The following is an 11667-nucleotide window of genomic DNA, read 5'->3' on the forward strand; positions in this document are numbered from 1 at the left end:
TCATTTTGTGCACTGATGCTAGACTAAAACCTACATTCATAAACATAATGAACTGGTAACTCAGATAGGTGGTAATTTTCATCAGCCACTACGGATGCAGAATTTATGGATTAAGTTAAGTCCATACCTCCTTCCCAATCCCAAAAGCATCTGTGCAAAGAAATTTACCATTTTAGCCGGAGGTTTTGGCTTCTGCTGAAGAGCTTTCTTGGCCTTCGCTGCAGCAGCTTGAGCCTGGTGGATCCGTTCTGCAAATACAAATTAGTGGTTAGAGCTCCTGAACACAAGCAAACTGATTTAAGACAGACGCCAATTCAGAACTGTAAGTTCATCTTCAGACAAGAAATCAAACACACATTGTCATGGAATAGTGCAAAGAAAAATACCAAGTAAAATTAGCCAAAAAGGCTGAAACAAAGACACATAGGAAGTTGTAAATGTACATATATCTGCAGTTCTTGCACATGGGATGCTATTTTTCGAACAAGTACTTCAAACTGACACACTGCTCTGCAAGACTGGATTTAAGTGCTGATGGGCTAACATTAGCAAACCGACTAGAGAAAAAAGCTACATCGACAACTTAATGTTCATTATCCAGCTGAAGAAGCTCAAGAGTGTGGAAAGTAAACAAAATGAGATCTATAAACATTTTCCATTCTTAAGATACCACCAAGCCAGGCTTACCGAACTCTTCTTCACTCCTGTCCCGGTGCAGGTAGATCCACAACTTGCGTCCAATATCATATTTCACACAGGGATCTTTCTCATAATGTAATCGATCCAAAGCACCACTAACAACAGTATTAACCTGAAAGTTCAGAATTCATGGCATTACACAATGTCCCTGGGTGGGCTAGCCAAAAGTCACGAATAGAGAAGTAATCCTATTTGGCATAAAACCTGAGCAAGCTGCTAGCAATCCATTTGAGTAAGAACTGACTGAGAGCAGATGCTGCAGCACAGGATGCTGTTTGCCACCTTGGATTAAATGGAGCTTCCACCAAAGCTGAGAGCTCTGAAAATTGACTGTTTCTGAATCTAAAATGTGAGCAGATATATGACACAGTGTTAATTCTGTGGCTTTTCTAGCTGTTTTTTCATCATCCAGAGTTCAGTGCAGGTTTGCAGCAGCTCACCAGAGCAGAACATAGCTATCATTTGCTAGTCAAAGCAGCATAAAAAAATTATTGGGCCTCAGCCACTGAATACTGCCCGGGTCTGCACAGTGTATTTTTACAAGAATCCGTCTGAGGCTAGACACGACATCCAACTTACTTGAGCACTTGTGACATCGGGAGCTAGGAACTGGGAATCTTTAAGCAGCTCACAGATTTCAGCACGAGTTCCTTCTCCATTAGGAAGGCGAGCAGCAGCATCACGAACTGAAATACAAAATCAGAGCTTAAACTTCCAGCCGTAACTAGGTAGCTGTATTCAGGTGCTTTGGCAGATACATTTTGGTATTGCTCTCTTATCCCGCTCTCATAGTGCCTACTTGCTCACTAAAATCTAGGCCCCACAATCCCTCAGAGATATGAGCAGAGATTATAAAGGACCATTTTAAAGTACATCAACTGTGCCGGCTTTGTACTAGGAGCGATGAACTTCGGGAACAGCACTGAACCCCAGAATGACTTCGCAATGCCCCAACTTCACAACAGAGTACTGAAACCACCACTCTCTGTTTCCCGGTTATCTGAGCCTTAGCTTCAGCCAGCCCCATGGACTCTCCTCCCCATTTCACATTTTCTCTCAGATCAACAGCAACACACAGATGCTAGTTATTTCTAGTTATTCCTCCTTCCAGCACCCCACCACCTCTATTCCATGTAATTTATTTCTTCTTCGCTTATGTCATCCCAGTCTGCCCACCTTTTCCCTTTATAATGTCGATTCCTAAAGTCATTCCTTGGGGGGCCAGGAGAGCCCTTTTCTTTTTTAAATAATTTTTTTTGGCCATCACCTTACCAAGGGACAAGATGGTGACATATGCTGGTCTGTCTGAGCGCAGGAGAGAATGCTCTCGGGCTTTGTTTAGTGAGGTTTCCTTGTCAAACACCCCCTTCACAGGACCCACAACTGACTCAAAGCCATGCATACGGAAAGTGAAAGCTTTGTGGGGCTGGCTGTAACGGTAACGTTCCTGTATTTGGAAACAAAGAGGACTGAATTTAGCAGGAAACATACAGTGCAAAGTCTTAAAGCTTGTGCTACGTTTATATTATAATATAAGTTACTATCATACTCCAGAGAAAGTTTTTTTTAAATTAAAGACTCAAATACTGCTGTATAAACTTATTTTGGATGAAGACAAGCATGAACTACTTCAAGCAGAATATAAAGCACCACCTAACCAAAGTGTGCAGGTGCAATACATTAGGTTCATTGTTAAGCAGCTGCACAGACTAGAGAGGTGCCAGAGATACACCTTCTGCCCAGCAAACACCCCTTCCCCCAGCAACAAGAAGCCCTTTCTTCCTCCTCTAATCTGGGGAAAGAGAGATTTCCAAAATTTAACCTGGATATTCTACCACGCACACAGCACATGTACCCAGGGAGAAGAATCGTCATCATGCGTTTACCCTGCAATAACACGCTTGCATCTACTGCTGACAAGATAACTAGGTGTATGGGTGCACTTATTGCCACTTGTCTTCTGCTTGTACTCATGCACGCCCGAAAAATATAGAGACAAGTCATCCTCGTATGCTGGGGGATGGCAGAGGAGATAGAAAGGTTGGCACTACCAATTTCAATTTATTTTACCCAATACTCATTGGAAATACAGGTGCTTTTGAAGTAAGCAGCCAGGCTATGTCGTCAGCAAGTTTTATGTAAGGCCAAGATACCTACTTCAAGGCAGAAGAAACATACTAATTCTTTACATTAACAAAGTTTGTGTGTAGTCTCAACCTGCCATCCCATACAAATTCTCTTGGTTTAGTGGCCAACTGTTTCAACACGTGAGTTTAAAATTAATTCTTACCTGCTCCTGAAACACGCGTTTCTCCTCTCCAGTGCTAGGTCGGACTACATAGTCAGTCCTTCTGAAACAAAGGTCACCATCAGTTCTGAGGAACAACAAGCCCATAACAGTCCCAAAGAACATCCCAAAGGATTAGTCACCTCGCCCTTTCTGCAAATTCTTCTGAACAAATTCTGAAAGCAGAGATCTTAAAATACGCTCTATGCACTACCTGAAGGTAGAACTGTAAATAATCTAATTATCAGGACGTAAGTTAGATTACAGGCTTCTTGCTCTGACAATATATGTGAACTTGGAGAAAAATCAGTTGACTTTGTGAAGTCTAGTTACTTGCATTTATAAAATCAGACTATCAAGTTCCCTCCTGCCCCATGATGTAAAATCTTTTTATTTTAGGCAACTAGCCATTCAGATCCAGAGGCACAAGGACCAAACGTCATAGCTTTAGTACGTACTGCAAAAGCTTTCAAGCAGTATTATATACTTACACTCTGGGAATTGGTGTTGTGGCATCTGAGCTGTCTTCATTTTCCTATCAAAAAACAGAGAAATGTCAACGTTGGATATAACGCAGTCACGTTTTGTGCTGCTAGAAGGTGATTTTTTTCTGACTCACTTTGAAAAAAGTCTGGTCTTTGGTCTCCAACCAGAGCTGAAACAGTGCTGCCAATTCCTTCTCATGATCTTGGCAAGAACCTAGTCCAAGAAATCAGGAAAAAAAGGAAATAGAAGTCCTTTATTCGTTATGAAGCCGGTTGCTTGTACTTCCCAGCCATCTCCTACTCCCTTCCCCCCTCTATGCATCACCAGTCACAAGGCATCTTCCACACTTCACAGATGCTCCAATTTCAATACTTGAACACATCCAGGCTTAGGAAAGTGCTAAAACCTAGTTATTCTCCTGTGTTGGTACAAAGGACGGTGCTTCAACTCCTGGCATAGCGGACAAGATACCGTTTGAGACACAGCCACCTGATACTTGCAGCTGGTTCCCACTCTCCAAAGTAATCCCAGTCACTGAATCCATGAGCAGAAACACATAACCTCCACCAAAGACCGTGAAAGGGACCAGAGAAGTAGCTTCCTGACTCCAAATCTCTGCCAGTTTAAGCCCGCAAATACAATCACTAGAATCACTATAGTTAAGAACAGAAAATTCTGCCTAGTAGCTAAAGGAATGAACGTGAACACAAGAAATCTCTCATTCACTCAGTATAAGCATGGGCACATTTATTATTAATTTGCCCTTTGGTTCCCACTTTTAAAGATAAGAATAGTATCACTTTGCTCTACAGAGAAGCTTAATTCATTTATAATTGCAATAATTAACAATTACCCTGAATAATCAGAAGGTGTGCTCTACAGAAGGGAAAATATGAAGGTGTTCAGTCAGATTTGAAGGGTGACATAAACACGGTTAAGTCAGCAACATAAAGAAATAAAGCCCAGTGCCTTTGCTTACTTATTCTCTGTCTGCTGCTGGCAGTAATATCTTGTGAAAACCTAGAACGCAAAACACATCTTGGCTCAGCTAAAAGAAAAGCCCTCACCAATGTATTAACAGCTCTGCTTGTCTTTCTCTCTGGGCTGCAGCAAGCTGAAAAGTAAAGTAGTCCTGGAGAAAACAACCAACCTTTACCATCGTAGAAATCACAGAAGAGCACAAGATACTCACCAAGCAATTTCCACTGCTGAGTTTTTTCCTTGAATTCAACAAAAGGTGAGAAGCTGGAAGGAACATCTAAAATGAAAAATGTGCACGTCAGAGACATCATACAGTCGTCCAACCCCCAAAATCCTACTGTTGTAATGCAAGATGTTGAGTTAGACTCATAATGACAGATAAAGCATTTTAAGTGATTATGTAAGTGCATCTCTAAATTTGTACTTGCCCAAAGGGAAGGTGAGTATCTCAGAGTAACGGCGCAAGCACAAGAAAAGAACAGAACAGGATAACGAGTCTTTCATCCACAGGCTGCCAGATGAGATCCCGTTCACGGTGACTGTACTGTTACTGTACGGTGACTATTCCTGGGCTCATGGGAAGCGAACTTGGGATTTACAGTATTCACCAGCATTTCCGAGAACATTAAGTATCCATGCTGCAAAGACCACTACAATCTACGCTGTCTCTCCCTTTAAAACTTCCCACTAAGCGAATGAGAACCACAGAATAACTTAGTTTGAAAGGAACGTCTGAAGCTTAGCTGGTCCAAGCCCCAGGTCAAAGCTGGGTAACTTCACGTTTCCAGTGGATTGCTCAGGGCATCATCTAGTTTATTTTTTATTATCTCTGAAGACAATAACAATGTCTTCGCACCGGGAAGAGACTAATTTCTTCCTGCTTCAAACATCCCGCCTGAAGCGCGTAATCTGAACAGGAGAAACTGTCTGTCTAGAGGCAATTTCACACACATTTTCACATATGCGGGAATCAAGCTGGGCCTTATCTACTATCCACATGCAAAACAAGTCCACCACAATCAAGAAATGTAAGCCACAAAGCCTATCACAGAAACACTGTCGACACTACAATGATTTATTGTAGTGATGAATTAAAAGTTGATTTGAGCTATGATATAAACCAGCACTGATTAGAACTGAGGTACAAGCATCATTAGTATTTATAACAGCCATTCTTACCTCTGCTGTCACCTGTCAAGTACTGCAAGGCGGGTAAAACCAGTTCAGACCAGTTAGGGGCAAAGGAGAACCAGTTATTTAGTGCACTGGCAGGAGAAGATTGCCAATCTAGAACCTTATCTTCAAGCTGAAGAGGAAAAAGAAATATTCTATCAAAAATCTCACACTTTAAACTATGACTGTTTTAATAGAAAAAAAAACAGCTAAACATATCCAGGGGACAACAAGATTTTTATGTATATAAAAAAATGACTTTTTCAAGTAACCATAACATGGTATTTCAGACAACAGACACCAAAAAGGGGAAAAAACTTTCCCACCATCTCTGCCATTAATATATAGAATATATCTAACCATGATCTAAAGAACGGGTATGGGAAGACCTACAGATTCAACTGACTAAATTTACGAAACATGTTAAAAACAGAACGCGGTATGCACTCCCAAAGGGTTTCATTTCTTTAGTATGTAATCTACATCTTAATATAATTTACAGCAAGACAACTCTGGAGAAAAATCACCACTACACAGCTATAAGCCCCTCTATCCCCTAATTTTGCTTTCTGCAAAGATTCCTAGGTAAGTGGGTGGTTCCTTACCACAGAGAGAGTAGCAGGCCCTTCCAGAAACAGTATCTCCAAAAGAAGGAAAAAGAAGCTGGAAGATATTTCATTTATTCCAAGGCTTGGCTTCATCTCTTCCAGAGGTCTTCAAATGAAAGAGAATACAAGCAGAATAAGGTCCCTGAGTAAATATTCACCTTCATATACAAAGATGAACTGCACACAGTTCACACATCCCAAGCTGCAGAAAAGCAAAGCCTGCAGAAGTCCCACAAAAATCTGAGCTGCAACATCTGTTGCTCTCTCCATCCGCGCATTCAGGGCCCTTTGAAGCACTTACTCCTCTTTGACAGATGACAGAGGGATGGGGGAAGGATCCTGAGACATTGGTGGGATTCCATCTGCATTGCTAAGAGAGTCAGCCAAATCTTCCACCTCGGATTTAATAATCTTCAGCTTTTTTTTCTTCTTATCTTCCTTTTCCTTCACCTTTTTCTTGAGGGTTGCAAGGTCAAATAAGGCTTTAGATATGATAAAAGGGAAGAAGAATAATGAGAAAAACTTCTCACCGTATTTCATGGAGAATCATAAACTAACTGTATGTTTAAACATATGTGGGTAGCGTGCACTCATTCACCACCAGTTCATTCCATCCTCCCAGACATTTCCATGAATCTTTATTTTTCCCCTCAATGCAGTCTGTTTTAATACAAAACCTCTAGTTTTTAAACCAATGTATATGAACTTAGAAAGGCAAAGGTAACTGCTTAGAGTAGAGATACAAATTAACTTTCATCAATTAGTTGGAAGCACCTTCAGTGGAAACTGGAGTTGTCTGCGAGCAACTGACATGGGACAACTTGCAACCCCAGAGCAGTTAGCCAGCTACGTGAAGAGCAAAAGGATACAACAATCTACCGAGACCACCTTCACCTTAGCTTTTCACACACACACAGGATACCCTATATTCACGCAGTGCACAAGTACCGCGTCCAAGCCACTGACCTGCTAAGGAACCTTTCCTGCCAGCATTTACTCGAGTCATAATGTCCTCAAGAGTCAGGTCTGTCGTCACTAGATCGGGGTGGTCCTACACGGGACAACGGGATAGAAATTAAAATTGGGGAAGGACAAAGTGTTAAAATAGCAACAAGGGTACAGAAATTAACCCAAGTACTGAAATGCCCCAAACTTATCTGGGATCAGCTTGTAAAGTTATTTACTGCAATAAAAGTTGGGAAAGCTTCTAAGCCCGAAATGCAAAATTTTGTCTCTCCAAAACACATCACTAAAATTACATAATCCTTCTAAACAGATAAGCATAAACAGCAGTTGCATATATACGCTGACAATTAAATATAGGTTACAATAAAGAGCTGAAGGGTGGTTGCACACAAAAAACATAGAAATCATTTTGTCACCCAGAAGTACCCTGACCTTTACAGCTAACAGATAAAAGACTAACAGATAAAATGTAGTCCCACCCCCCCGACTTCTTGACATCTTACAGGTTGACGTTTTCGTTTCTCGTGGTGCTTCTTCAACATCATCTTCAAATCACTTTCCCCAAGTTCTATCTTGTCTACAATGAAAAAACATTCAGAGATTATCTGCAGAGTTTTCCATTATTATTACTTTACAGACTTCTTAGAATGCCATTTTCTATCCATTCCCACTTTCAACAATCTCCAGATTTCAGTAACCAGTAACAAATTTTCCTTATTTGAATTTCGTTCTTTTAATCAACCAATTTATTTCAATACTTTCTTCCTTGGGTCATCAGATTTCATTGCTGATGCAAGTATGGAAGTGAAAAGAACGAACCAGCTGTGCTGCACAAAGGGTTTGCAGACTTGATTACAGTAACCTTAGGAGGGATTTCCTCGGCACGTACACCAAAATATTTAGAACTGGACTACGCTCATGCTTCAACCGTAAAAGGCAAAATATAACAGACAAATCAGTAGTATTACACAAACTGTAGACCCTTGTGTTAAAATACTAGCCTTCCAAGGAGAAAAAAACTAAATGAACTGGGAGGAGAGCCAACTATTTTGGAGACTGCAAAAATGAAGCATTACAGGATTTCCCATCAAACAACACATTTTTCAAACTGAGTTTCTTGCAGGGTCTCAAAGTAGTTCTCACCCCTAAATCCGTATCGACCCCTAGTTTGGTTCTCACCTGCTGTTTTCATGTCCAAGGTTGACAACGTGGGGATCACTCTCAGGGGAACTGGTGGACTTGGACAACGTGCTGGAGAACTTGGAGGCCAGGAGCTTAGATCTACAATTAATAGAGAAATAAATTTATTTCTGCAAGACGCAGCCCCAATCTACATAATTCTATATAATTCTATTACCCTGTATTCACGAGAATTATAAAATCATAGAATCATTCAGGTTGGAAAAGACCTCTAAGATCATCCAGTCCAACCGTCAACCCAACACCACCATGCCCACTAAATCATGTCCCTAAAATTAGATCACAGCCAATAAAACTGGAGTTTCCATTCTTCTACCAAAGATACTGTCCCCCCATAAAAAATTTGTCTTTCTCCATTCACACCTCAAGTCTTGAGTTCAGTCCAGGGCATTACCTTCTTCATCAGAAGACAAGGTAGTATCTCCACACTCCTCTTTCACTTCCCTCAGAATCTTCAAGTAGCGCCGATGCGTCCGTCTGTCTCGTTCTTCCATGTCATATGTCGGTGGGAAGTGCTTTCTCCTTAGGGTCATATCAGGACCGCCTTTCCTAGCTAAATCCAGCAAGTGCTGGAAGATGAGATACGTGTGACATCGACTATCTCAGCTACAACTCACATACTCTCAGCAAGTTTAATGTTTGGAGCCGGTGCGGTAAGCACCTCAGTTCTTTATAAAGTAACCCTTACAAAGTATCTGCCATATATGCAATTTTAAAACCAGCATTTTAGACCACCATTTAAAGCAGGGGGAAAGCACGGAGGGATCTAGTAGAAATTTCTGCACCTTCATCTCCGCATACAATACCTCACTGTCATTTTACGCAGACTGTTGAGAGGAACCTAACCACTGATCTGAGATCGATTTGTGCAGTTTCCATGCTAACTACGTAACACAAACATGGAAAACTGTCTCTTTTGAAGCAAACATTTTACCTCTAACGGCTATAGAGGAAATAACTTCCTACACACTTCTGTATTCTTCCTCCCGTATCACTGCGGAGCATTTTATAAAGACAGAAGTTCATCTTCATCCATATGTCCCAGATGTTTCAACGTCTAAGCTTAACGAAATGATAAGCGAGCAAGTATTTGCCACGAACGCATTTCAGTTGGCAGCAATCAGTTGACAACACTATCCACAGAGGAAGACTTCATCGGGGATTTACAGGCATCAGAATCAGAGCTTTGTACCTATTCTACAGCAGCCCCCAGTGAAGCTGGGGAATTCATACAACTACATATTTAGCAACATTACTTGTTTCACAGTGACAGAAATGGTAGAAAATGAAGGCGGAATGACTTGTTACTAGGACAGTAAGGTGTAAAGGGGCAAACGCAGGAAGCGGGGGACAAGGCGGGCATGGAAAAAAGACACTATACACAAGGGAGAGCTGTGAGAGTTTCAAAACCTGAAATCTGCAAACATAACAATGTTTCTAGTGTTCTCAAATTATAGGGGCACTGGAAAACCAGAAAAGCAGCGTTCATTAAAGGAAAGACCTCCGAAAACTGAGAACGCACAAATACCAAGACACTTCGTTGTAAAGACAACCTATTCGTTACAGAACAGAAGAAAGCGATGAGCGCGCCCCGAAGACACTCACGTTGCGGGAAGCGAGGATCTGCTTGAGCAGTCGGTAGAAGTACTGCTGCTGAGAGCTCAGGTAGCGCTTGTACTGCGACTTAAAACAGAGCTGCCGGTATTTCACAACTTCAGGATTAAAGTGTCCATCTGTAAGAAAGAGGTAAAAAACACTTCCGTTTTCATCAACTGCTAGTTGAGAACTTAACCCAGAAAATACACAGAAGTTCATTATGCTCACTGACCCCGGAAGAGTTTCTGGGCGATGTGCAGTGGATTTCCAAAACGGAAGTTTTCACCACTGAACAAGGCAGAGATGAGTTTGTTCTGATGCTCTCGGTTGTTTTCAGGAAAGTGAGGCAGGAATTTTTTTAGGTGGTCTTGCTGCGCATCTGTCAGCACCTCCTGCCATGTAGACAAGCTGACAACTTCAAAGAAAATCTCAGGCTAAAGAAAGCGAAAAACAATAATGAAGAAAACGCACCTGCCTCCTTGACAATTTTCTAGCCCTTAAGGCTTTCTGTGGTTAAGTAACACAAGTCACGAGACAGCGTCTCACCAAAGGCAGAAAACAATAGAGCGTAAAGAGGAAAGGTGAGGAAATTAACAATACTATCGGCAACCAGAAAACAAATTCAAAAATTGTAACTAACAAAACTTTCTCAAAGACATTTTTAAAACAAGAGACGTTGTTATCTAGAAAAAGAACATTAACAGAATGGTTTTAAAAGACGTTTTCCTGAGATTAATCAAAGCCCTTTTTGACACCTTTTCCAGGACAGTCAGAAACATTTCCCCTCTCTTCAGTTTGCTCTGTAAGCCCCACAAAGGGAGTTACACATACCGTTTCTCGACGCTCTGAAAAGGCAACTACTCACGTCCTCCAGAAGGTCCTCAGGCAGACTGACTCTGGTGGTACCCAGCATGCAGTCCTCCATGATGCGTGTGCCATTTCCTTCCCCGCAGGGTCCCAGCTCCAGGGGGTCCGTGAGCATGTGGTCCAGAGAGTCCATCCTGCACCCTCTCCCGCTCCTGGATAACAGCAGCAAAACCCTCCACAACCGAAAATCCCAAACCCAGGTACTTCCCCAGCTGAGGAACGACTGAGAAGCCACTTTTGATGAAGTGGTTGTTTAAATGCAAGCTAGTGTCGGGCCGTGAGATACAGAAGGCATTACAGCGTTAATTTATTTAATTTCCTCTTCAATCGCAACACGAGTCATGTCAACAGAGGAATGCTTTTCCAGCCAACGTGTACCATGCCCCGGCACAGGCAGACTGGAAAGTACAGGTGACCCATTTCACTTCGCTTCCCACCTGCAGGAGCAGTTGTCAATAGAGCGAAATACCGTGAAAAACTACATCTAAATCCTGAAAGTGGTTTTAACGTGCAATGCCAAACGGCAGGTCTAAGGTAGGGTTTCTCTCAGGTTGAATTTGCAGCTGTGACTGGGCCAAGAGCCCCGTTCCCCTCAAGTATTATTTGGAGCAGCTAGCCTGGGAGGAAAACGCATGACCCACGCGGAATAAATCAACAGAAAATAAATAAACCCTTAAACCAGAGTCGGACAGTAAGAAACGACAGAAAAACACCTCATTTCATACCCGCTACGCTGGCTCCGGCCGTGACACCGACCGCTCCCCCGTGCGCGGAGATGAGGGCACCCCGAGACCCGCCCCGGAG

At 42.1% G+C, this 11667-nt stretch overlaps 1 protein-coding gene across 1 annotated transcript in view; it reads right to left on the bottom strand.

Annotated features, from left to right (window-relative positions):
* Positions 1–10996, bottom strand: part of NFRKB (nuclear factor related to kappaB binding protein) — a 16738-nt gene extending 5742 nt beyond the window's left edge. Inside the window, exons 1-18 of the mRNA XM_009580351.1 lie at positions 10862–10996; positions 10229–10430; positions 10006–10133; positions 8795–8969; positions 8380–8481; positions 7704–7777; positions 7201–7285; positions 6536–6716; positions 6232–6340; positions 5633–5759; positions 4665–4730; positions 3606–3685; positions 3478–3521; positions 2990–3050; positions 1972–2146; positions 1279–1385; positions 688–811; positions 169–248 (exon numbers count right to left, since the gene is read on the bottom strand). Coding sequence (XP_009578646.1) covers positions 169–248; positions 688–811; positions 1279–1385; positions 1972–2146; positions 2990–3050; positions 3478–3521; positions 3606–3685; positions 4665–4730; positions 5633–5759; positions 6232–6340; positions 6536–6716; positions 7201–7285; positions 7704–7777; positions 8380–8481; positions 8795–8969; positions 10006–10133; positions 10229–10430; positions 10862–10996 — 2055 coding nt within the window. The remainder of the gene's footprint in view (positions 1–168; positions 249–687; positions 812–1278; positions 1386–1971; positions 2147–2989; positions 3051–3477; positions 3522–3605; positions 3686–4664; positions 4731–5632; positions 5760–6231; positions 6341–6535; positions 6717–7200; positions 7286–7703; positions 7778–8379; positions 8482–8794; positions 8970–10005; positions 10134–10228; positions 10431–10861) is intronic.
* Positions 10997–11667: the final 671 nt, after the last annotated feature.

Source organism: Fulmarus glacialis, unplaced genomic scaffold (genome assembly GCF_000690835.1).
Source record: "Fulmarus glacialis isolate BGI_N327 unplaced genomic scaffold, ASM69083v1 scaffold35066, whole genome shotgun sequence".
NCBI classification, from domain to species: domain Eukaryota; kingdom Metazoa; phylum Chordata; class Aves; order Procellariiformes; family Procellariidae; genus Fulmarus; species Fulmarus glacialis.